The 27,253-nt window shown below is 44.5% G+C and overlaps 1 protein-coding gene across 2 annotated transcripts in view; it reads right to left on the bottom strand.

The window, feature by feature from the left end:
- LOC120488200 (kelch-like protein 29) overlaps window positions 1–27,253 on the bottom strand; it is a 256,509-nt gene that overhangs the window by 65,688 nt on the left and 163,568 nt on the right. For both annotated transcript variants that reach the window (XM_039684777.2, XM_039684778.2), the window contains one exon: window positions 3,549–3,731. In XM_039684777.2, coding sequence (XP_039540711.2) covers window positions 3,549–3,731 — 183 coding nt within the window. The remainder of the gene's footprint in view (window positions 1–3,548; window positions 3,732–27,253) is intronic.

The following is a 27,253-nucleotide window of genomic DNA, read 5'->3' as shown; positions in this document are numbered from 1 at the left end:
AGCATAAAAATACTATAATATGTTTGCAGTTATTGAGAAAACATGCTAAGTTCACATACACGTTTCTCTGAGAAAAAAAAAAAAAAACACTTAACAGCCAGTTATTTTACTTTGAAATATGCGTTTCCGAGCTGGAATGTTTGTTTTTGTTTTGGTGTGTGATACTGCACGTTGCCAATTTTAATTTTCATTCAATTTTCATTGTCCATTGCGCTTGTTCCTGTTGCATGTGCTCAAACTGGCAAACCGTCAAAACGACAATCTCTGATATTTTGAATTAGACTGCATTACCTATTTCGACCGACTGTATTTCCGTCATTCTTACAGACGAGCCCGTTCTCATCCCAAAGCGCCATATAGGACGCTTTTGCAAAAGCGTAAATATCCAACGCACATGGCACCCTTTAACGTGAAATGGGACGCAGATATATTTGGGCAGAAGGCGCCCCCTAGTGGTCTAACCCTTACCCTACACCTTACCTAAACTTAACCATAACCGAAGCGTCTCATTAGACGTTAAAGGGTGCCATATGCGTTGGATATTTACGCTTTTGCAAAAGCGTCCTATATGGCGCTTTGGGATGAGAACGCGTTGTACAGACTGCACCTTTAAGCAACAGCTGCGGATGGAATGACAACGGCGACCGAAGCAATTTGTTAACTGCCGTAGCCAAAGAATGCTAAAAAACACTAAGACCCCGTTTACACCTGGTATTAAAATGCGATCTGTATCCAGATAAGTTATCCGGATAATAAAAAACGCATGTTAATGCAAGGCATGTATGAGTATGTTGTGATCGGATCGTGATCGGATCTGCCTGACCACATCTGGAGGTAGTCTGGCTCGCATTGTGTCCGGATCTTTACTAGGTGTAAACGCAATCTGGTTGTTGAAACCACATATGTATATTTTACTCCTCCCAAAAATGCTAAAAAATAAACGAATGAGAGCGTGTTATATAGGCTATATGTCATGTTATAGCCTAGTCAGATGCGACACGCGACACGCATCACCGCAGATGAGCAGCTGAGCGTCTATTCAACGTGCAAACATCGCAAATAAAAGTGAAAGTCACAGACGCAGTTAACACATCTTCAAGTAAAGAAACGAAATTATCTTACCAGGTCTGTTGCCACTCTCTCTTATTGATGTCTCTGATTTGGAAATTAGCTGATGATCAATAAAATGCCGCTCAGATCTGTTGCTTTTGGTGGCGTGCAATCCAATAAATCTGCATATAACGCAGGAGGTGAAGATCGGATTTATATCCGTTTTGCAAAAACACATTTATGTGGCCAGGTGTAAATGGAATCAGTACTTATTATCCGGATAACTTATCTGGATACAGATCGCATTTTAATACCAGGTGTAAACGGGGTCTAAGAACCTGTCCCAAATGGCATGTTTTATCTGGTAAGTCCATGATAAGTAAGGTGTCATATTTGCCATTTTAGGCTTTCCAGAAGCTTTGCGGTCGATATGAACCCTCAATACGCACTTTTGCTCGCACCAATGCTAGCTCCGCCTCAGACTTCATCCCGACAGTCAAAGCGGCATTGCATCATGAAAGTGTGGACTCGTAGGAAGACCGCGAGTGCTCAGAATGCCAATTGGGGCCGGGCCAATGCAACAAACAAAAAAGAAAACATGTTTGTCATTAAAAATGACAAAACATTCAAACACAAAACTGAGGAGAGCATCTCTGGTGGAGAACAGTGACTGGATTGTGCACTTATCAACATCAATGGGGGCTTGAGCACCTGCCCTCTTTCTTCCTCGAGAGAAAGTGCCCTTTTTTCTGGGGTGCTTTTTTTTTATGAATATCGAAGATCAATTATAACGCCCTGTTAATAATTTGACCACCTGCAACGCATCTGCCTGATTTGATAGTAATTCTATTTCATATATATAATTTCAATTATTTTGATGTGCTATGCATGGTGTTTTGAACCATGGTAAATATATCTGTAGGACTGTCAATACCAGCAGTGGCGAATTCCATGGACGAGAATCCAAGAACCGACAGTGTTTTAAGGCTGCATTTTTTATGCATAATTTTATCATTTGTAAACCTACGCTTACACAGGAGAATACAATATGTTATGTAATCAGTATGTTTCTAAATATGCAAATTTGGTGCGTTCAAGTACTCTTTGGAAGTTCGTATTTACGAGAGCAGGTGCGTTAATGTCACTTTCGTTCACTGTCAGAAAAAAAGGTACAAAAGCTGTCACTGGCGTGGTACCTTTTCAAAAAGGTACACTTTTGTACCTAAAGGGGGCATATTGGTACCATAATTGTACAAATATGTACCATGAAGGTACCAATATGCACCCTTTAGGTACAAAAGTGTACCATGATGAAGGTACCAATATGCACCCTTTAGGTACAAAAGTGTACCTTTTGAAAAGGTACCGCCCCAGTGACAGCTTTCGTACCTTTTTTTAGAGGAGTATGACTGTATCGGATGTACTTTCTCACTAATTACACAAAAATACAGCAAGGTTCTTAAACTCTATTTCTGGAAAATGTTCTTCGTCGCTGTAAGTTACAGAAACCACACATGAATACCAGCAACACACAGACACATGTTTGTGCAGTGCAGAGCGGCTCTTTTTCTCTATATGACGTGACAGATTATTTGTTCAGTCTAGGTCTGTTCACACAGCACGTTTTCCAAAAATGTGGTTGTGAGAAAAGAACATTTACTGGTGTGATTTTGGTTATAGAATGCGGTTGTCATTCCTGTAAATAACAGTACTATGTGTTAGGGGTGGAACAGTACATGTATTCGTATTGAACCGAAGCGGTACGGGCGTCACGGTTCGGTGCACGAATTTAAACGGAGAATACACGGTACAAAAATAAATAAAACTTGCGTGCATATTACTTAATGTAATGCGGAACTACTGTTAGATGCGCGGGTTCTTTAGGGACACATAATCTGTACCATCGGCTAGCTCTGAACCGTCTATGCTCTGAACGCATGTCGGCTTTCAAACGTTGACTTTATTTCAAACGCGCATTCAAACGTTGGTTTATACGCGCATCCTCGCTTTGGACTAGTGTCCAACTAGACGCGATAGACGCGAATTTGCCGCTCTTCGCGTTTGGTGTGACGGCATAACCGAACCGTGACTTCTGTGTACCGTTCCACCCCTACTATGTGTGACCATATTATGGACCATAAAGAAGACTGACTACATTATTCTGCTGCTGTGTGAACGTGGCAATATATTTTCCTTTATGCCATTATCTACAATTAAATATAACAATCTTGATGTCTATGGACCAACAACTATAAAGTTATCCCTAACAAATTGCTGTTACATCTTTAAAAGCATCGTCTTTCCTGCGGTATTGTTTTAATCTTGCTTGATTTGTGGAATATTTAACATCATAATTTGACACGCAGCCAGTCGTGAAGACAGACGAGGAACTGCCATCTGCTTTCCCATCATCCCTCAGACCGTGCAGTGCTAAATATAAAAGCAGACACCTGCGGGAGGCCACCAAACTGCAAGTGACACGCTGTCGGTTTGATTACCTGACAGGTAGATATTATCCCCCGCCGATACGACGGAGAAGAACTCGCGGTTGTAGAAAGGCAAGCTGGCCAGGGGGTACCACTTGTTGTTCTGAGGGTTGAAGCAAGTGACGGCTGTCAGCGAGCGTTGGTTCATACCGATGACCTGCCGCCCACCCACCAGCACGATCACCTCAGCGACACCTGCAGGGATGGGACGGAGACACAAAATCATTGACATTCACTAAAATAACCTGCCGAAAGCCACTGCTCACACTGCTCAGACCTGTTTGAACCAGGGGCCAGTTGCATAAACATAGCCACTAAGAATCAATCTGACCAACTAGCAGTTAGGGCTAATCAGCCTTACTTTTCGGATTCAAGTGAGACCAATCTGCCTTTTTATGTAACTGACTTAAAAAAGTTATGATCAGTCTTAAAGAAAAAAAAGTTAGATGACCAAGTTAGATGATGAGTTTATGCAACCGGCCACCGATCACATTTCAAGATGATTTTATATGGGATGCAATTACGGTCAACAGACCCCTCCCGGTTTGTTATTTCTCCCCAAACTCCTTTATGAATAATCGGACCAATACGTTTGTCTAACGTTGACCAGTTGCCAGTTCTTGTATTAAATGCATTATATTCACACAATCCACACACAATTTCAACCAGTTTGTCATCTCAACCTGGCAACATACACTCTTCACATTAAAGGAGTTGTTCACTTTTCAAAAAAACTTTTGCTGATAATTTACTCACCCCCATGTCATCCACATCATTCTTTCTTCAGTCGAAAAAAAATTAAGGTTTTTGATGAAAACATTCCAGGATTTTTCTCCATATAATGGACTTCAATGGGAACCAAATGGTTCAAGGTCCAAAAGACACTTTCAGTGCAAACTGCAAACTGTTCAAAGGGCTTTAAACGGTTTAAGACAATGAATAAGGGTCTTATCAATCGTAACGATCGCTCATTTTAAAAAAAAAAAGTAACGAAGTTTAAGTTTTATACAAGCTCAAATGGTCTCGTTTCTCTTGATAAGATCCTTATTCATCGTCTGAAATCGTTTAAAGACCTTTGAACAGTTTGCAGTTTGCACTGAAACTGTCTTTTGGACCTTGAACCATTTGGTTCCCATTGAAGTGAATTATATGGAGAAAAATCCTGGAATGTTTTCATCAAAAACCTTAATTTCTTTTCAAATGGAAAAATAATGTTGGATGACATGGGGGTGAGTAAATTATAAGCAAAGTAATTTTTTTTTTTGTGAACTAGTCCTTTAAGAAAAACAAAAAAGGGTTCTTTTCAGAAGAGGGCATGATAAGCGACCAGCCAAAACCAGCATCATGTGCAAAGGTTTACAAATAACTGAAGATTAATTCTGCAAATACAAAGCAGGCAGTGGCAAACAGTCTATTTTGAACATGCAAGTTTAACAGCAAAACAATACATTTAGTAGAGCAGTTTTTTGCTCAGAGTGAAATTATCAACAAACAGAAGCTGTTTTATGATCAATTATGAATGTGTTTTCCTCTCTACAGCACATGAATTATCCATGCTAACTGCTTATGCCACATCACTGGCCTTTCAAACTGTAATTTGTTTTATTCTGACACATAAACACACAAACAGACTAAAGAAAATTGAGATATAATTATTATAATGTGGTAGATAGAAAACGTTCAATGTGAAAAAGGGACTTAACAAGGAAAAACTATTTTGCATTTGAGTCAAAAAAAGAAAGAAAGAGATAATTTGGGGGAAGATAACAAATGTCCCCTGCTAAAAATGAGGCGTAACTCAACACAGTGCCAGCAAAGATGTTATCAGCTTCACCACATAGTTATCCGCAAAGTATTTTTTGACAAAAATATGCAAAGTGGATTTCTATTCAAGGAAAAGTACAGATACATTGGTAAAAAAAAAAGAGCTTCAGGCCCCATTGTTTTGTGTGAGCTGAAAGTGCCCAACATAATATTATCATCCAAATTAAAATTCATGACATACATCGTCTTGAAAAAAATTAAAAGAAAAAAAAAGAAACAGTGGATCAGGACAAAAAGGGTCAGACCCCTGTAATGGCAGAAAATTAAATGTCATCGTATGTGTGACGCTGTGCGGAGAAACAGAGCTGAGGATGGGTCCAAACGCAGTGTAGCTTTATTAAACAAACTTAAAACAAGACACTAGAAGCAAGACTCGAGAAACGTGAAAGCACCAACGTAACACACATAAATTCAAACAACCAACAAAGACAGGGCAGAATAACAGGGCTTAAATAATAAGGACAAACGAGCTAGACAAGATAACAAGGGGGTGTGAGAAATGAGAAACACCTGGGATAAATAATAGACGGGCAATAACTAATAACGAAAACACACAAAATCACTTCGTGACATAGCCTCCCCCCTATGGGCGGCTCCCGACGCCCATACAAACATCAAAAAGTTCAGGAGGGCGGTGAAGCGGAGACAGTCTTGGGGGAGGGACGGAGGGCCAGGCCCGTGCAGGGGAACAGGACCAGGAGGTAGCCAAGGCGGGCCTGGGCCGCAGAGCATGGGCCTACCAGACTGGGCTGGAGACCAAGGCGGAGCAGGACGAGGCGGAGGCCAGGGCGGAGCAGGACGAGGCAGAGGCCAGGGCGGAGCAGGACGAGGCAGAGGCCAGGGCGGAGCAGGACGAGGCAGAGGCCAGGGCGGAGCAGGACGTGAAGGCGGCCAGGGCGGAGCAGGCTCAGGCAGAGACGAGGGCGAAGCAGACTCAGGTGCGGTCCATGTCAGTGCCGCCTCCATGGCCCCCACGGAGTACCTACTGCCCCCCCCCAAAAAATACTTGGGGAAATTCACGGGAGGAACCTCTGGGTGGTGAACGGGTACAGGAAAGGCCTCCCGGAGCTTGAAGGGTGCAGGCAGAGCGAGGCGCAGAGGCGGGGCCGGCAGAGCGAGGCGCAGAGGCGGGGCCGGCAGGGCGAGGCGCAGAGGCGGGACCGGCAGAGCGAGGCGCAGAGGCGGGGCCGGCAGAGCGAGGCGCAGAGACGGGGCCGGCAGAGCGAGGAGTCTGGGCACGCTCACCGGGGCCTGGCGAACCAAACGAGTCCTCCTTCTCCTCCTGCGGCGGCGCGTCACAGGGCTAGACAACTCACTCACTTGAACTGGAGATGCAGCGCTCACTTGAAGAGGAGATGCAGCGCTCACTTGAAGAGGAGATGCAGCGCTCACTTGAAGAGGAGATTCAGCGCTCACTTGAAGAGGAGATTCAGCGCTCACTTGAAGAGGAGATTCAGCGCTCACTTGAAGAGGAGATTCAGCGCTCACTTGAAGAGGAGATTCAGCGCTCACTTGAAGAGGAGATTCAGCGCTCACTTGAAGAGGAGATTCAGCGCTCACTTGAAGAGGAGATTCAGCGCTCATTTGAAGAGGAGATTCATCCACTTGAACAGGATCACTCACTTGAACTGAAGATTCACTCACTTGAACCAGAGACTCATCCACTTGAACTGGAGATTCATCCACTTGAACAGGAGATTCATCCACTTGAACAGGAGATTCATCCACTTGAACAGGATCACTCACTTGAACTGAAGATTCACTCACTTGAACCGGAGACTCATCCACTTGAACTGGAGATTCATCCACTTGAACCGGAGATTCATCCACTTGAACCGGAGACTCATCCACTTGAACTGAAGATTCACTCACTTGAACAGAAGACTCAGCCCTCACTTGAACTGGAGATTTATCCACTTGAACAGGAGATTCATCCACTTGAACAGGATCACTCACTTGAACTGAAGATTCACTCACTTGAACCGGAGACTCATCCACTTGAACTGGAGATTCATCCACTTGAACTGGAGATTCATCCACTTGAACAGGAGATTCCCTCGCGGGGCTCACGTGAATCGCGAGTTCGGCTGGGCTGACGTGAAGCGCGGGCTCGGCTGGGCTGACGTGAGTCGCGGGCTCGTCAATGCGCACGTGAAGCGCGGGCTCGTCGTGACTGACGTGAACCAGCGGTGAAGACGACGAGGGCTTCGCGGGTAAAGTACACTCGGCAGGTGTCAAGTAGAATAAGCGCGCAGTAGTGAAGAGGTCCTGCAAGGAACAAGCCCGAGCGACATACCCGTCAAGAGTCCAGTTGGCAAGGTCCCGCGGCATCCATCGAGCGATCTCATAATCCAGCCCATTCAGAAACAGGCCCATGAGCTGGATATCATCTAGCGCTCCCACACTGCTAATGGACAGGAACTCCTTCGCGTACCTTTGGACAGACCGGCCCTCTTGCAAGACTGATGACAGGTATTCTGTCATAGCCCGGTTGCTGACGACTGCTGGACCCATATTGAGGTTGGTTGTTCTGTGACGCTGTGCGGAGAAACAGAGCTGAGGCTGGGTCCAAACGCAGTGTAGCTTTATTAAACAAACTTAAAACAAGACACTAGAAGCAAGACTCGAGAAACGTGAAAGCACCAACGTAACACACATAAATTCAAACAACCAACAAAGACAGGGCAGAATAACAGGGCTTAAATAATAAGGACAAACGAGCTAGACAAGATAACAAGGGGGCGTGAGAAATGAGAAACACCTGGGATAAATAATAGACGGGCAATAACTAATAACGAAAACACACAAAATCACTTCGTGACAGTATGCCTCTTAAAGAATATTTGAAAGAAAAGAAGAAATACTCTTGCATGTGACTTTAATGGCTCCTGAAAATACAGAAAATGAATTATGAATGAATTGTCTGGGGATATCTATTGTCTCTGTGTAATTCTTTTCAAAGTAGTGATTCAGGAAAGTAAAGGCTTAAAGCACATACTGTATAAATCTCTCTGGGGAGATTCACCAACAATGTGTTTCAATGTGCTGTCTGTCTTGTTTTAGTATGTTATTCCCTAAAGAAAAAAAGGAAGTTGCCAGCCAACGCCGTTATTTTTTAAAATCATTTTTACAAAACATGTTATGGCCCCTAAAACATATTGTTGTATGATTTGAACACATTATATTAAAAGAAAGAACAGAGCCTCTGCTCTACAAACAAACAACATGCAGTCTTTTTTTATTTACACTTGGATGTAGGTAAGTTTCATTATAAAAGCTTTTCGAACAAAATCATATATTTGTCATACTTTAATCATAAAATCATACTTTATCCGGATCAGATTCCGAATGATGATTAAAACATAGATGGAGTAGATTGCACCCATCAACACCCCCAAACGTCACAGTCTTGGGTCAACAACATTTCATTCGTTAATGTATATGCTTTATAAGTTGTTAATGTTGGATGATATTGTTATTTTATCTGTGCATAAGCAATGATTATATCACTTATCTCTGCTTCTTTTTCACTTGTGTTTTGATGCAGAGATTCTGTACTCTTAATAGCGCACCCCAACCACATTACATTAAAAACATGGATTGCCGGAAAATTACGGGAAAGCGTTGTGTAATAAATGACAGACCAATTCCGTCAATAGCAGGGAAAGAGTTACTAGCTTTATGCAAGCTGTAAAAGCACCAAGCACTGACTGTTGTGACTAAGACAGAGTCTTATTTGCATAAAAAAGGGGAGCAATTAATGCTAAAAATAATGGCAGTAACAATTTAAATACTTATACCAGGGCATATCTCATGTGCTGCAGTGAATGCATGTAAATAAGATGCATGTGCGCTTAAACAGCAGATGCTAAGGTGACGCAACCAGCGGCGGGATATCCCTGCTTAAGCTCGGGTTCACAGGCATTTCCTGAGAAAAAAACAAACTTTTGACTGGCATGAACATCTTCTCCAGTGGCAGCTCTTTCAGCTGCACGACTGCAAGTTGTGTTTCTACTTCACATCAGTAAAGGAAACATGTTCCATCCCCCTTTTCTCCTGCAAACAAAACCCCCTTTTTCCACAAACCCTCACTGCACACCACTACATTACAGCAGAAGCATCAATCAAACACCACATGACAGCCCTGCTCGTGTTCTGCCGTCAGCGTCCTCCAGCAGATATATGCTCTCCTTATACTCTCTCATCTCACCCTGCATGCCCGGGGTCCAAGCCCTTTTGCCGAGCGAGGGACCCTGCTGTGCCCGGGCCCTTCCTGCTGACTGTGGCATTAGAGACTCAAGCAACAGGAGGTCCAGCACTGCCACCCCACCTCTGCCCCTCTCAGATCAGACCAATGGATTATGACATGAAACTAATTCAAGGAGCTTTCTAGATTTAGATTTTCTCCAAAATCCCTCTAGCATGTTATCTATCAGGTTTGGGCACATGAAACAAAAGAGCAAAGGATCTTGTAAGAGAAGACACACCTCTAAAACTAACTAGATTAGAAAAGAGCAGCGTATGTAGAATTGAAAGGAGACATTTCATGAAAATCTGACTTTTTCCATGTTTAATCATATAATTGGTGCAAGTGACAACCCAGTAACTTTGTTTTGGTAAGCTTTTCTCTGCATATGCATGTCAAAAAATATGACGATCTGACTTTGCTCCCCTTCTTACGTAGGATCTATTATAATATTACCGGCCCATAATCTGCAAGTTTCCACAAATGGCGCCTTCATTTGGTTTTCGCAAGCAGGCGGCAACAGCAATAGCGGAGTGGCAATCGGGAGGGTCGGGAGTTTTCCCAGTGGGCCAGTAGTGTTTCGGTCTGATAAAATGTATACATTGCAAGTTTGCCATGCGCCCAAGCGAGGGGAAGTAAAAAAAAAAAAATTTTTTTTACATTTTTGATACCAGAGCGTATGTTTGCACTAAGTGCCTGTCTTTATAGTAAATAGATGCTCGTCACGGAATAGCTACAGTGGCGTAGGACGTAAAGAGCTTGAAAGCAGCTTTTGAAGCACTCGACCTGAGTTTGAATCCGCCTTTTGCCGAACTATCTCTTCTCCCTTTTCGCAACATTTATGAGATGTAAAATGTATAACCTAACATAAAGGTCTCTAGTGTTATATTTTGCGAACAAACTAAAATTGAAACCATGACATGGCTTTGTGCCTTTATAAAACAGCTTAAAGGTGCCATATGGGATAATTGAGGTAAAAACATCCAAAAAATGAGCTACACACATCAAAAGAATGAGAATAAATAAGTGCAATGATGTCATTAAAAAACTGACAAGTTATAGTGCTGCCGAGATATAAACCTAAATTAGCATGCTAAATTACTAGCGCCGGCCCGGCAGGTGTCGTAATACCAGTTTCGGCCATGGGAGGCGGTATGCGGGCAGGCAACATAACCACCAGCCAAACTGCAATAGACGAGTAACTCGCGCGGCTTGTGTGTACTTGAACCTGACGTCAGTCATGTGGAAATACAGCCCACTACTAAATTTCAGTTCAGGGATGAGTTCAAAAAAATGATTGGTCGATATTATGCATGAGGAATACATTTTGGTAAGTTGTAACATATCTTTCAACAGTGTTCGTGTTCTTTTCCCATTAGCTAGTAGAGATGATCGGTTCACGTGCGCTAGGGATCTGTCGTCTAACATTTACAAGCGCCAAAACTGCATTTATTGTTTGAATTGCGTAATAAAATTAACAGAATCTGAGAGCTGAGATCGGTCTCTGTGTCCTTTTCTGTGCATGACAAAATGAATGTGGCGTGAGAGTGTGTGAAAATTTGTGTGTCTCACGGTGAATTCGTGAGAGTGGGCAGTTCTGAAAGGCGCTAGCTTGGTCCACATCAGGGAATGCTGTCTGTCAAATTAATTAAAACTAATGATAAAAATGTAACATGAACAAAACAAATACCATAAACTAGAAATGCCTAGGCTTTAATTTTCCCATATCGTCGAAAAGCACCGGCTTGTCTATGAGCAGGGTTCTCAAGTCTCACGCATTGGCCGTGAGACACACGCATTTCGACCGGTTCACACGCTCACACGCCACACTGTGTATTTCTCACGGTGAAAAGGCAATGCCAACCAAGTTGTCCTGCCTGAAAGCTTTCTAACGTTGTATACGAGGCGCAGGCAAACAAAGTGAAGTTTCCTGCCGCCAGCGCGTATCTCCGCCAGATTGCGTTCGTGACTAGGCAACATATATGCGCGCTGCGTGCACCACTGATCTATACATGACATGTCATTCAGTAGCGCGAACACACGGAAATGGACGGAACATCCTCGGCTACCGTACGTTCGTTACTAGGTAACCAACAACATCGCGCGAACACATGTGTCGTGATGGAGAAGAAGGTAAGTTGGAAGAAGCTCGTCTAACATTTTTGGGCTAGAACATTTAATATGTAGCCCATCGTACATTATTATTGATGCAGTCAAAAACTCTACAACTACTTTGCAACCAGGCTCAGTTTGGCTATCTTACGTTATCTGAAACTAAGAGAAATGTTAGTGGGTATGGAAAGGAATGAAGATTTACTGATTTTATTTTAAATTATATTATACTGTAATATTAATAGTCTTTCTAGTTACATTAAGGATGTATTACAGCAGATTGCTTTGGGTAATATTTAATCATTGTCATAATGTTGCATTTGTATTTTTCAAAGATGTCAGGAAAAAAGCAGAAAGATATTTTGTCATTTTGGGCACCAAAGGGTAAGCCCCCTTAAAAGGTTGCCAGATTAGAGGAGGAGACAGTGGAAGAGGTGGTGCACTCTAATCTGTCCATTTGTTCTCAATGTCCCACCACACAATAAATCATTCGTCTAGATAGAAGACGCATTCAAAAATCAAAATGCAATTTTTAAAGATTTGTTTGAAACTGTTTGGAGCAATTTGTTATATTTTTGGTTAGCTATATTTGTAATACTGCATTAAAGAGTATTTGATGTGATGAATTGCTCATTTATCAGATTTACTAATTGTTATAATTATATCTTATATCTATTATATCTGGTTAATTATGAACAATGGGTAAACTTGGGGGCGGGAATGGGTGGGGCGGGGCTTCATTATGGCCCCTCCCCTTTTTTCGTGTGTTCGTCAGCCTAAAAATTTGTCACGCACAGAAACCTTGCACACTGAGTCCGATGCGTATTTTTTAAACCTTTGCGGGGAAAAACGCAAAAATACAAAATGTATTTGTCAAGCTGTGAGGATGATTTTGTTGTCCTCTCTCTTATTGAAAAGAGAAGAGAAAATATTACGTCCATCCAATCCTGAAATTGCACCTCTTTATCAATGAGTTGTGAATTTATCCCGAGCGATTCAAAATTTACCTTTATTTTACATTTTTAAAACAAGACCACCAATTTCCATGAACCAATCGATCCTGAACAGAGACTGGCAGTGTGTCTAAGGTATGGACAGGACACACACACGCGCATGGCCCGGTGGAAGCGCTGGGCAGACAGAACAGCTGTATAGGCTGATATATATTGTGCCCAAATAATACATTATCGAATTGGCTGCTCAATCACACCTTATTCGATCTGAAATTTCAATCTGATTGAAAGGGGAGGTTTATTCCTTTCATAATCCAATCTAGAGAAGAGAACATACTTGATCAAATTGAAAACCGAAACTGAAAGCACTGTGCATATGTGCAATGATGTGCGGAACGAGCTCCATAGACAGTAAACGAGCTCCCCTCGGCCCTGAATTGTCAAAAAACCGCTCAAAATGCTGGCTGTGGATGCGAAAAACGCAGAAAATCGAACCCGATCCGAATTTTTTTATGACGGACGAAAGTTTCGGAGGCGGTGTGCAAGCGTGATTGACATAACGTGAGGTCGATTCTTTTTTTAACGTGCGAAAATTTCGGATGCGAATTTCGGACTCAGTGTGCAATGGCCTTAAGACTTTAAGAATAGGCATTGTGTTTGTGCTGAGTGATTTAAAGAAAATGTGCACTTTGCTCACGCGATCAGCATGGTTATCTGGTGTTTCCTCCTAAATAAAAGCTCAAGAGTTTATTTCTTGCAAGTGGAGAAATTAGGAGAAAAGTATTTTAATTTTCCTATATTATAGTGTAATGTTGGCTAAAATATATTTTTGAAATATTCATTTGCATTTATATAATACATTTATAGGCTATATGGATTTTACACCATAGAAATAATTATATAAATCATTACATTATTATAAGATTGTTTGTCATCCTAAAACACCATTGATAATCAGACTGAGACTCTCGTAACTAAAAAGATGTTTGAGCCCTCTTTATTGTCCTGGCACAAATCAATGCTTTTTCTTTGTTCAACGAGCAGTTCATGGGTTGAAGCTCTTAATTTTGATCTCTAAAAGAGCACGAGATTGATGCATTTAACCTTAAAATGTACAAAATTTTCTGGCGGGGGAGCATGCGAACCCCCCTAGAGGCCCACAGAGGTCCACCCAACATAGTTTAACAAATGTCTATGGGAAAGAACGACCATCATCCAGCATAGTGCAACAAACATTCCTTTTAAGTCACTAAAACTGTAAATGCCTTATTAAAATGTCCTTGGGAAAAAAAATATACATTTAGCCTGCCTAAGAGACATTGTGCCCAGGGGCCCCTGAACTCTTAATCCGGCCCTGCCGGCGACGAGGGCCGGTGGTCTATGAAATTTCCCGGTAGATTTTTTGGTCCCAATCCACCCCTGGGCAACAGTGTAACCAGTTCTAACGCAATGGCAAAAGTTCGAGCAAAGCACGCAAACTGTTCTGTCGTTGCTGCACAGATGAGCACGGAACACTATCTGACCCAAAAAATGTCACAGCTGTCTTAAAAAGACCATATAGAACTGTGTCAAGTTGAGTAAAAGTTAAACATGACGGCACATGCAAGTCTCCACTGCAACTACATAAATGTATTCACTAACCATTCAGAAACGTCCATGCGCATCTAAAAGTTGTAAACTCTTCCTAAATCTCTAAGTTACACTCCACTACTATAACTTCTGAGATTTGACTGAAATTTGTGTTTTGTTTTTGTCGGATTATCCGACGCTCAGGATCGGGGCAACTTTGACAAGCTATAATAAATGATCTGGTGGGTATTTTGAGCTGAAATTTCAAAGACACATTCTGGGGACACCATAGATTTATATTACATCTTGTGAAAAGGGGCATAATGTGCCACCTTTAAAGTCTACATGAAATAAGAATTGACTCAATTGGGGAAGGGGGGTGACGTTTTCCCTCTTTTGCACCTCTCTTTTGAATCACTAATACAAAAGCGGAAGTAAAATGTGCCCAGACGCATTGGCATTCGTAACAGATATGAGCATTTTACTTTTGCTTTCAAATTCATGCCAATTTGGGGGTGGCAATTTCTTGAACAGTGAGTTCATTATTATTCTTAATGAATAACACAATAACTAGAAAAACGCATCTAATCGTTTGCAGGTTCCCTATTAGCATTGAGTTTTCAATACATTTTGCTTTGAAATCAAATCTTCCTCCAATACATTTTGCTTTGAAATCAAATCTTTCTCCCTCGTCTTGTCAGTTAGCTGGTGGCTGTCTGATAAATTAAATCGGACTCCTGCTGCTGATCTGTGCTGGGACTCTAGTTCGGCTCACGCTGCATTGATCAGACAGGTTCAGTTTTTAATTGCGGTGTCTGTTCTTTAACTGAGCTAAATGGTTTTTAATACAATAAACAAATCTGCGGTGGGCAAGTGATGTAACAGGTGTTGTGGCTGAACACCGGTAAAACCGGTAACACCGACTGTCGTAGCAAGCCTACCACATAAAATAAGGCAACTGACAAAAAACTTGTGTTTACTAGTTATTATTAGTCATTATAGTGAACATGCGCTAATAATGGAAAGTGCTGTGAATAAGGGTTTCAAATGTGCAACTATCATACTTTCACAAATATAATTGTAGAATTTTAAAACTACCTGACTATATCCAATCTTTTATCTCATGTCATTACCAAACAAAAAACTTGGTTCTTTACACTTGGATGGGAAGTAACTACCTCTAAAAAGCTAATTGCACGTACAAACTCTATACACTTAGAAAAATAAGTTCTCTAAAGATGGAGTAATTTAATTTTTCCCTGTTGAAAAATCTGTAAAAAACTCACTGCACCATTAAAAGTCCAAACAGGGTAGATGCATAGGCCACAGTAATCCAACATGATACTAAGACTCTTACAAAATAAGAAAGACTATTGAAAAGTGTAAGGCTCTTTCAAAAAGAACAGCCCAATTGAAATGCAGCAACAAAAGGCGGATCAAAACAGATTTCCATTACTGAACGAGTATAATGAATGCCGAATGTTAAAGCCCTGCGGTCTGTGATGAACTGGGTCGTTCGGTGTGATAATTTCAGCACAGCTTGTCTTAAGTACACACAGGTGAAATTTACCCATTGGCTAACGGCTCTGAATAAGAGGCGCAGGTGCGCTGACGGCCGCTGTTGATGCTTGCTTTGGCAGCTCTGTGACAGCACTGTGGCTCTATTCCAGATGTGTGGAGGCTCTGTCATACAACATCAGGACGGATTTCTATCCAGCATGCTGCTTCTATATCTGTGCACTGCATTATTATAAAACAGGTCTGGTTGGCCAACACAGCATTCCAGATATGCTAATAATTCACTATATGACATGCAAAACAGCTCAGGAGGTACTGTGTATCCCGGCACAGCACAAAAAGACCAAATACTAACCTTACTTTGTTAAAGTCCACCTGTAGTCAATCATTTTATCCCTTAAAACTCACGTTTGATCATCAAAATTACATATTTAAATGTTTTTTCTTTATGCCTTAAAATAGCTTGAATGTAACAACACCCTTGTCTCATTGAGTATACGGGGTTCTGTGAATATGCAAATTAGCCCTGCCTCCACTCTCTTGCACCAACTCGTTGATCGCCAAAGGTCTGGGAGCATCTTGTTTCAATTTAATAAAGCTCATTTAATAACAAGTGTAATAATAAAACCCAGTGAGCCGACTAAAAACACAGCATTTTCTCTTCTCTAAGGATACCTTGTTTTGAAAAATACAGTGAGTACTGCATGTGGCCGTCAGTCAAGACAGATGAATAGGGTAAAAACAAAATCTACATCACCATACATCCCCAGATGAAGGATTACATTAGTTCACTTTCAAATAAAAATGTCCTGATAATTTACTTGCCCCCATGTCATCCAAGATATCCATGTTTTTCTTTCTTCAGTTGAAAATAAATTAATTTTTTTCTCCATATAATTGACTTCAATGGCAACCAACGGTTTGAAGGTCCATATCTCAAATGCAGCTTCAAAGGCTCGACAGGATCCCAGCCGAGAAATAAGGGTCTTATCTAGCAAAACGCAGAGGTGGACAGTAACAAAGTACTTAAGTACACTTTTTTGAGTTAGTTTTTTGAGTTACTTTAACTTTACATCTACAAATATCATACTTTTTACTCCACTACATTTCTGTCAAGGTCCTTGAGTAGAAAGTAGTTAGTTTATTCAGGGCATGATGACCGCCTATCAGTAATCAACCTTGTATGGTTGAGTGTCGTGAAGTTCGGCGATTAGTACGATTTCTCTCTACTAGTGATCTGTGAGAGACAGTATTGTTTGTCACAACTAATGGTTTGAAAGTTTTTTGTGATCAGTCTGTATTTACAGACCACTTGATTCAAGTACATGAATGAATACATATAGACCATTTCACAAGATGTAAACAACACTGGTCCAGAAGCACTTCCTGTTTCAGTTTTTTAACACTACATAGCTGGGATAAAATACAACCAACAGAACATTTAAAACTGAATCAAAAAGTTAAACAAACATCTTTAAGATGTTTTATTTACATGTGAAATAAAGAAAACAGTTACAAACTGAAACAGGAAGTGCTTCTGGACCAGTGTTGTTTACATCTTGTGATATGGTCTATAGATGTGTACTTTTGTTGGGGTGGTAGGAGTGTTAAATAAAAAAAAATGTAGATGATCATGGGTGTCTTTTTTTTTCAGTTTAATTTCTGTAGGTTTTGTAACATTTTAAAAGGCCTGAAAAGGATTAGTTCACCCAAAATTGAAGATTATGTAATTAATGACTCACCCTCATGTCATCCCAAGCCCGTAAGACCTCTGTTCATCTTCGGAGCACAGTTTAAAGCAGCATTATGTTATTTTTTAAAATTTTGCTCACGGGGCCCCCCTACAGTTGGGAAACAATATGACGATTCACCATGACGTCACAACAATAATAGACGTTCCTCCGGGTGGCAATAGCCGAAGCGTCCCTATGGCAACACTAGCAAATTGCTTGGAGGGAGACACACCGTTGGCAGTAGCCTAATCTACATTTCAACAGTTGATTCAAAAACAGACGTGGTGGAAATTCAGACATAGTTAACATGATAATTAGAGCTTAGATTCTTTGATCTAGAGATGTGCACTCCCAACGCTCTAGACCGCGGCGCGGGACTAGATCTGATGGCCGAGTGCGAGCGGTAATGCATTCAATCTGTGTGTGCGGATTGCGGGAGAATAAAACGATTCGCGGGACTCCCGCAAACTAGAAATATCTATGAATAAAACAAATAAAAACTAATACATTTGTATTCATCTGTTGCAGAAAAGCAACAAGAACAACCAAAACAAAATAGAAATGATTTACATGGCAGAGTTTCTTTTTATAACATGACTGCAGCGATGAGCGATGTAGCCAATCACAGACATATGTGTTGATTTATTGAACGCAATGGCCAGTCAGAAGCATTTACGATGAAGAAGCATTTACTCCTCACCGCTCAAAAGAAAGTAACATAGAAAGTAATAGAAATTAACTACGTTAGTTGAGAACGTCAGTTATATAACGACCCACGTATTAAAAATGGTTGGGTTTAAATCGGGCTCAGGCTCATAATTAGAAGACGACATGCACTTTTGACTACGTCCACTTGCTTTAACCTCCTCACCCACAGGTTCCGCTGGATAGATTTAAGTTACTTTTTTCTGAAGGAAATCGATAAAAAACGTCTCGGTTACGTATGTAACCCTCGTTCCCTGAGTAGGGAACGGAGACGTTACGTCAGAAGTGACGGAGATTGGGGGTTTCGCATAGAAAGCCAATCCTCTTCGAGTATTTAAACACGAGCCAATGGCATGCAATGCCTTGGGGCTGCGGAAATTTGCATAGCGTACTCCGCCCTACTCCGCGAGTATAAAAGGAGGAAGTGAACGCAACCGCAGTATGTCTTCGCTGAGGAGCCAAGACTGAACTCGGCATCTACCCAGCGATACAGCAGAAGTGGCAGGGAGACGTAACGTCTCCGTTCCCTACTCAGGGAACGAGGGTTACATACGTAACCGAGACGTTCCCTTTCGTAGTCACTTCGAGTTACGTCAGAAGTGACGGAGATTGGGGGTCTGTGCCATCACGCCAACTTCAGGCTGTCTTCCAGTGCCCTGCGAAAGTCTGAACCCCCGAGCCTTACCTGTTTTCCTTAGGGGATCCGACTTAGACACAGGATTACCAAGGTACACTGGGAAACATATCCCGAAGGGGACATGCTACCAGCTGCCTACCGAAGGGAGGACTTACGAATACACATATGGCCACATAGGAACACATATGGAATCACTGGAGCACCAACCGCAGGTGGCTACTAATTTCAGCTCCAGGGGTGGCAGATGGCTTGCCAAGGGAAGACACATGCTCAGAGAGGCTTACAGTGGATAATACACATGAGACGGTTACCAAGGGGGAACCGTACGCATGGAGGCACCTAGCCAGCATCCAGAGCCACAGCAGTGGTGCCCGCATCGTCGGTGCTGGAGGACTCAAGGCTTCAATGGAAGAACTGAGGAAATATCGCACTTATCCAGTCCGGGGAGTGGAGTGGCGAGCAAGCGAAGACACCTGAGCGGATCCAGAACTGGCCGAAACGAGTACGTGAGAGGATACCGGCTCAATTCGCAGATTATAGAATCTGGCGAAGGTGCTGGGTGTCGCCCAGCCTGCAGCTCTGCAGATGTCTGTTAGCGAGGCGCCGTGCGCTAAAGCCCAAGAGGAGGCCACACTCCGAGTGGAATGGGCCGTCACACCAAGGGGGCACGGAAGGCCTTGCTGCTGGTAAGACAAAGCAATGGCATCCACAATCCAGTGGGACAGCCGTTGCTTTGAGAGAGCCCTTCCCTTCTGGCTCCCTCCATGACAGACAAAGAGCTGGTCTGAGGTCCTGAAACACTGCGTTCTGTCGACATAGGTGCGGAGAGCAAGTACCGGACAGAGCAGTGCCAAGGCTGGGTCTGCCTCCTCCGGGGCAGCGCTTGCAGGTTCACCACCTGGTCCCGGAAGGGAGTGGTGGGAACCTTGGGCACATATCCAGGCCGGGGTCTCAGGATCACGTGAGAGTAAGCCGGCCCGAACTCCAGGCACGCTTCGTCAACGGAGAATGCGTGCAGGTCCCCCACCCTCTTGATGGAGGCCAATGCAACCAGGAGTGCTGTCTTCATGGACAGAAACTTTAACTCTACCGATTGCAAAGGCTCAACGGGATGCCTCTGCAGAGCACTTAAAACTACCGAGAGGTCCCAAGAGGGTACGAGGGGAGGACGAGGCGGATGCAGCCTCCTCGCTCCCCTCAGGAACCTGATGACCAGGTTGTGCTTCCCTAAGGACTTACCTTCCACTGCTTCATGAGAAGCGGCAATGGCCGCGACGTAAACCTTAAGGGTGGAGGGCGACAGCCTGCGCTCCAACCCTTCTTGCAGGAAGGAAAGCACGACACTGATCGAACATCTCCGGGGGTCTTCTCCGCGAGAAGAGCACCAATTGACGAAGAGGTTCCACTTCAACGCATAAAGGTGTCTCGTGGACGACGCTCTTGCGGAAGTGATGGTTGCCGCCACCGCAGGTGGCAGCGAACTCAAACCTGCCTCGTGCCGTCCAGGAGCCACACGTGCAGCCTCCAAAGATCGGGACGAGGGTGCCACAGAGTGCCCCGTCTCTGAGAGAGTAGGGTCTCAGAGGAATAGGCCAAGGAGGTGCTGTCGCGAGGAGCAAGAGATCGGAGAACCACGTCTTGGTGGGCCAGTAGGGGGCTACCAGCAAGACCTGCTCCTCGTCCTCCTTGATCTTGCACAACACCCGTGCAAGGAGGCTCACTGGGGGAAACGCATACTTGCGTGGGCCCCGTGGCCAGCTGTGCGCCAGCGCATCCGAGCCGAGAGTGCTCGAGAATAAAACTGAGAATAAAGACTGGGAGAGAATAAAACTCAGAGAATAAAACTGGGCGCAGTGGGACGAGTCCCGAGAGGCAAACAGGTCTATCTGTGCCTCCCCGAACTCGTCCCAAATCAGCTGGACCGACTGGGGATGGAGTCGCCATTCGCCGGAAATGGGGCGGACCCGGGACAGCTCGTCGGCTGCCCAGTTCCGGTCTCCAGGAATGTAAACTGCACGAAGGGACCTCAGGTGCTTCTGACTCCATATCAAGAGGTGGCGGGCGAGCTGCGACAACTGGCGTGAGCGTAGACCCCCCTGGTGGTTGATGTACGCTACTGCCGTAGTGTTGTCTGAGCGGACAAGTACGTGTTGACCCCTGAGCAACGCTCGGAAGCGGTGTAGGGCGAGCCGTACTGCCAACAGCTCGAGGCAATTGATGTGCATGAGGCGCTGGGCTCCTGTCCAGGAACCGGCGGCTGCATGCCCATTGCACATGGCACCCCAACCCGTGGTAGATGCATCCGTGGAGACAACGAGATGCCTGGAAACTCGCTGAATAGGGACGCCGGTCCGTAAGAAGCTGAGGTTCGACCACAGGTAGAAGGTTCGGCGGCACGCTGGAGTCAGTGGAACTCGGAGCGAGCCGCGATGCCATGCCCACCTTCGGGACTCGATCGCGAAGCCACAGCTGAAGCGGTCTCATATGAAGCAAACCGAGCGGCGTTGCCGCGGTCGCGGATGCCATATGCCCCAGGAGCCTCTGAAATAGTTTCAGTGGAACCGCACTCTTGCCCTCGAACTGTCGAAGACAAGTCAGCAGTGAGTGCGCGCGCTCGTTCGTGAGCTGCGCGGACATGGCGACCGAGTCTATCTCCATGCCGAGAAAAGAGATCCTCTGCACGGGGCAAAGTTTGCTCTTTTCCCGGTTGACCCGAAGGCCCAAACGGGCTAGGTGCCGGAGCACCAAGTCTCTGTGTTCGCAAAGCTGAGCTCGAGAGTGTGCTAGTATCAGCCAGTCGTCGAGATAATTCAGGATGCGAACCCCGTGTTCGCGAAGGGGAACAAGGGCTGCCTCGACGATCTTCGTGAAGACGCGAGGGGACAGAGCTAAGCCGAATGGGAGAACGGCGTACTGATATGCCTGGCCCTCGAAGGCAAACCGAAGAAACGGTCTGAGTCGAGGTAAGATGGACACATGGAAGTACGCGTCCTTCAGGTCGATCGCTGCAAACCAATCCTGATACCGAACACATTCGAAAATGCGTTTGGCCGTGAGCATTTTGAACGGTAGTCGATGGAGAGAACGGTTCAAAATGCGCAGGTCCAGGATCGGTCGTAACCCACCGGTCTTCTTGGGGACAATGAAGTAGGGGCTGTAAAACCCGGACTCCACCTCGGCTGGAGGGACCGTCTCGATTGCACCCTTCGCCAGCAGGGTCGCAATCTCCGCTCTCAGGAGTGGGGCATTGCCACCAACTATCGTGGAGCGAACTCCCCTGAAGCGGGGAGGAGACCGTGCGAACTGAATCGCGTAGCCGAATCTGATCGTTCTGATGACCCAGCGGGATATCCCGGGAAGCACTAGCCAAGCTTCCAGGAAGTGAGCCAACGGGGTCATGTGAACCACAGACGTCCCCCCGGAGGGGCAGCGTGGCGGGTCGACTGGCACGCGTGCAGGGATGACCCCGCTCGGATGCGTCGAAGCCCGCTCCCCGACGGAAGGGACCAGGGAAAGCGGAGCGTTCCACGGGGGTCCGTTCCGCCGGGGGTCTGGCGACAGAGGGGGAAGGGATTGGCGTAGCCCGGGGACGACACTCGCACCCTTCCGCACCCTCAGAGACAGAGAGGAATGTTTGGGCTGACGCACTGGAACGTCGAGCGCACTCATTCCAGTCTGTGGGCTCAGTGTTGATGTCAAGTCTTTCTTAACCAACTCAGGGCGCTGCCCACCCGTGGGCGAGCAGCGGGAACTGAAAACGAAAGATTTTCCCCCCGGCCCTCCACCGGGGGCAGGAGGGGGCCTGCTCCCGCCTCCTGGGGAAAAACTCAACTCCATCACTGAGCAGCCCGTATCAGGATCATCGCTTACCTGGCGTTTAGCGGGGTGTGCGGCCTGAGGGGGCTGTGACGCCTGCCGGCGGCCTCCTCCACGCCGTGGCCCGGATGAAGGCTGCTGCTGGGGCAGGGCGGGAGGCAGGGGAGCCGCGGGGGGGCGTCCTCGACTGGGTGGAGGCAGCAGCTGGTCGTCGGGGCAGAACATGTTTGATTGCCTCCGTCTGCTCCTGGGCAGTGGAGACTGCTGGGCAAGAGTTCTCGACTGCACCGCCAAAAAAGGCCAACCTGGGAGAGAAGGGCGTCGAGCAGACGAATCCGCTCAGCGCTCCGAGTGTCTGCCAGGTTGACGCTTCTGGACCACACTAGTGGCCATCACCTGACCAACGGCGCGAGCGGCCACTTTCGTTGCCCTTTTGGAGAGCAAGGTCAGTGGCGGACCGCAAATCTTCGAATGCCGTTGGATCAGTCCCGCCCTCGAGCATATCTCTGAGCATCTGCGCTTGCACAGTGCTCATCGCATGCAAAGCGGAGGCCGCCCGTCCCGCCGCTCTACAGGAACGCGCCGCCATGGCAGACGAGAACCTACAGGCTTTGGATGGGTGCCTAGGAGGACCACGGAGGAGGCGCCCTGTGGACACAGCTGTATCGCAACAGAACGCTCCAGCGGGGGCATCCCAGTGCACCCACGGGCGGCCCCCCCATCGAGGGGGGAAAGGCGGGGGAGAGATCGCGCTCTCGAGTGGACAGAGGAGTCCCCCAAGAGCGCGATAACTCCGCATGCAGCTCGGGGGAAAAAAGGCAATGGAGTTGGCCGTGGCCTCGCGGCGGCAGCTTTGTCCAAAAACCAATTATCCCTCCGTGAGAGATCGGGGGAGAATGGAGGATGCCACTCTAACCCAATACTCCCAGCGGCTTGAGACAGCATGCCGTCAGCTCGGGATCCGACACGGGCAGCGCTGGCTCTCCCGAAGGGGGCAGCGCAGCCGCATCCTCATCTCCCGAGGACTGTAGCCCACCTAGTGATGCTGCGATCGACATCACATCATCATCTGGAGCGCTGCTCGAAGCAGCCGGTACCACTGAAGAGGCAGCCGACTGAATCGAACTAACGCTCGCTGGCTCACGCACTGAGGCGGGAGGTGTGGCCCGAGAAATCGTCGGGGCTTTATGCCACACCGTCACCGTTAATTCGCCGGGTCCCCGGTCGACGGGCCCCCTTTCGTGAAGGAAGCCGATCGAGTAAGGGGGACCGGGGCTCTCACTCTAGTGAGATTTTTTTTTTTTTTTATATCTATATAAAAATATATATTCTATATATAAAATATAATTTATTTTATATATATATATATATCTTTTTTTTTTTTTTTAACCTCAGTGTGGAGATGGTCATGTCCCCATAGCAGGAACATGAGTCATCCACGAACGCTGCTGCTGCATGCTGAATGCCCAGGCATACAGAGCAGCGATCGCGACCATCAGATGACGACAGAAATCGACCGCATCCAGAAGAACACGGGCGAACCGTCTTTAAAAAGACGTGCCGCGTGTAGCTCTTTTACAGAGAGGAGGAAATTCACTCTTTCAGCGCTGAGGCGACCAGGGAGAAGCGCAAAGTCTGGCAGATCACTGCACAGATCGCAGGCAATGCAGAAACTCGCTGGGTACCGCCGTCACACCAACACTGAAGAGGACGCTCGTCTCGAAGAGTCTTGTAATAGCTTTCAGGAGTGAAGAGGTTCTCTTGGCTCCGAAGCGAAAACATACTGCGGTTGCGTTCACTTCCTCCTTTTATACTCACGGAGTAGGGCGGAGTACGCTATGCAAATTTCCGCAGCCCCAAGGCATTGCATGCCATTGGCTCGTGTTTAAATACTCGAAGAGGATTGGCTTTCTATGCGAAACCCCCAATCTCCGTCACTTCTGACGTAACTCGAAGTGACTACGAAAGGGAACCTACACCTTTTGCTGTATATATCTGGTGGCGCAACCCCAAACACAACATGTTTTCGCTATCGTTTCCACTTTGATCAACAACAATGATTTTAACCATGTATAACTGTTCAGTGGTCGACTGAATAGAAGCCGCTCGCGTTCTGCCACCCGGAAGTATCGCGGTGCCTATTGTTTACAAACAATCTGAAATGCCCTATATTGTCTTCTACTACTGTCGTAAAGGCTGAGGCAAGACACTTTCACCAGAAAAATAAGTAACAAACATGACTATCAGCCTGCAGACATAGGATAGTTATCCCGACCGATTATTTTGTCTGTCTAATCATGTATAATTTACTTGCAAGAATGTAGCCCCTACCAAACTCAGTAATCAGTACTTTCACGTCTCGAGCTGATGCGAGCTGCCCGCCCCGGCTCTACGGGGATGCTTGAGCGTCTTAAGTGCCCTCAAAAGAAAGCAATGCAGTCTACATTGGATGTAGCGAGGGGCGAAGCTGCACAACACATTACCAACAGTAAACTGATCGCGCGCGCTCTGTTTCTGACGCTTCTCATTTGGTTTTACTTGCTGCTTCAGCCATGAAAACATACAGAGGTAAAAAAGAAAAAAAAAATTCAAATTGGAATTTGAGGAAGTGGGGGAAGTGATGTATGCCATAAAGCAGTCGAATTTTGCAGTTCTTTTTGTGTTCAGGTTCCTACCCGCTCTTCAACCTATGTACGAGTCGATGTACCATCTCAAGGGTTTTGGAAAAATATTATAAAGGTTGAAAAAACTACAGAGTGCTGCTTTAATGAAACCTAAAGTGTTACAAGGCAAATTGTATATGAACAAACCTCTTAGTAAAAACCTTCAGAATATTCAAAGGAATAAAACTGTAAAGTTTGGTGCATGTAAGTGCTACTAAAGTACAGATTTCTGACTCGGTGCAGGAGAAAAAAAAAACTCATTTTGAGAAAACAGCCTTTAAAGATATGTACTGTAATTGAAATCTAAAAATGCAAATTGAGTGCTACAAAAGATGCACTTAAGTGTATTTTGGATGTTTTCTTTCCACTTTCTTTCCCAAAAAAAAGAAATGCATGGAAAAAAAAAACTGTTTTTGCCAGTAGTGTCTCACCTTCATGGGTAAAGCAATCCCAGAATGCATCATGACAAGCTCTGAGATTGTGGATATAAATGTCCCTTATTTTACGTAAATAAGGAAAAGCGTAAAAATAATTTAATCTAACAACAAATAATTTGGTAACACTTTACAATAAGGGTTCATTTATTAAACATTAGTTAATGTATTAACTAACATGAACTAACCATGAGCAATTACATTTATTTAGCAATACATAATATTTTACATTATTTCCGTTAGTTAATATAAATCCAGCTGTTCATTGTTTGTTCATGTTAGTTCACAGTGCATTAACTAATGTAACAAGATTTAGGATAAAGGATAATAAAGGATTAGTAAATGTTGAAATTAACATTAACAAAGATTAACAAATGCTGAAGAAGTATTGTTCATTCTTAGTTCATGTTAAATAATGTAGTTAACTAATGAACCTTATTGTAAAGTGTTGCCAATTATTTAAGGCACAGACACTGCAGCCAAAACCAGATTTTTTTCAAATTTTGAGATTTTATGCTATTTTGCTTCCATGACATTCCTTCTTTTAGACTAGTGGAAAGAAAGCATCCAAAATACACATTTAATTGTTTATTTTGTTCCAATTCATCTTTTAAGCATGAAAATTTCAATTATACTACATTGCTTTAAAGGATGGGATAGTCGAAATCTCGACTTCATTACTAACATACAAGAAACTTAACAGTTTTACTCCTATCCATATTATGATGGATTTAACAGAGCAGTTTGCTCACATTCTATTCACCTGATTATTATAATATTTTACTCCTAAAACATGACGTTTTTTTCAGTCTCTGTTAAGAGTATTTTCTGATTTATGGAGTGATAAAAATAGATATCCAAAATCCCCTCTGTAAAAAACTTAAACTCTTACATATCAACAAAATAAAACAAGAATTTTGGAACTGGTTTTATCCAGTGTTCAGATTTCTGTTCTGAAATGTGTGCAAATTAGTGCATATTTCATTAGATAATGACTCATATCATATTTAAATATTTCAGAAAACTTGTGAATAATCACCTGGGGAAATATGTTGTTATTGTACATCAAGTGTTTTATGCTAGTTTCTGTCCGACTCGGTTATCATTTTCATGTCCTGAGCCATGTTGTTTAAATAGCAAATGGATTTGCACCCATTTGTGCACCCATAAGCGGGCTAGTCTGAAAACGATGTGTGTTCAGGTGCATTGTTGGCGTGTTGCTATTTTGAGGCATAGACTGCGCCATTGACCAACTGAAATCTAGTCTATAGTCAATGGCGCAATATTTTGTTTTTGTTTTTAAAAGGGGTGATGAACTGGGAAATCTAAGTTTCAGAACTGAAAACGTCCTTGTTAGTCCAATGAAAGCGTTTATTGACACCAGCCTCAGCAAACGACTCGTTTTTCAAAGTGAGGAACTATGACGTCAAAGACGATAAAACACCACCCCTGCAGGAGAAGAGGATCAACACAGCCAGTTTAGCCCCGCCCACCGATTCGCGCATTC

The sequence above is a fragment of the Pimephales promelas genome, chromosome 15 (assembly GCF_988280905.1).
Source record: "Pimephales promelas chromosome 15, fPimPro1.hap1.1, whole genome shotgun sequence".
Classification (NCBI taxonomy): Eukaryota; Metazoa; Chordata; class Actinopteri; order Cypriniformes; family Leuciscidae; genus Pimephales; species Pimephales promelas.
This window is presented reverse-complemented; position numbering and strand designations above follow the sequence as displayed.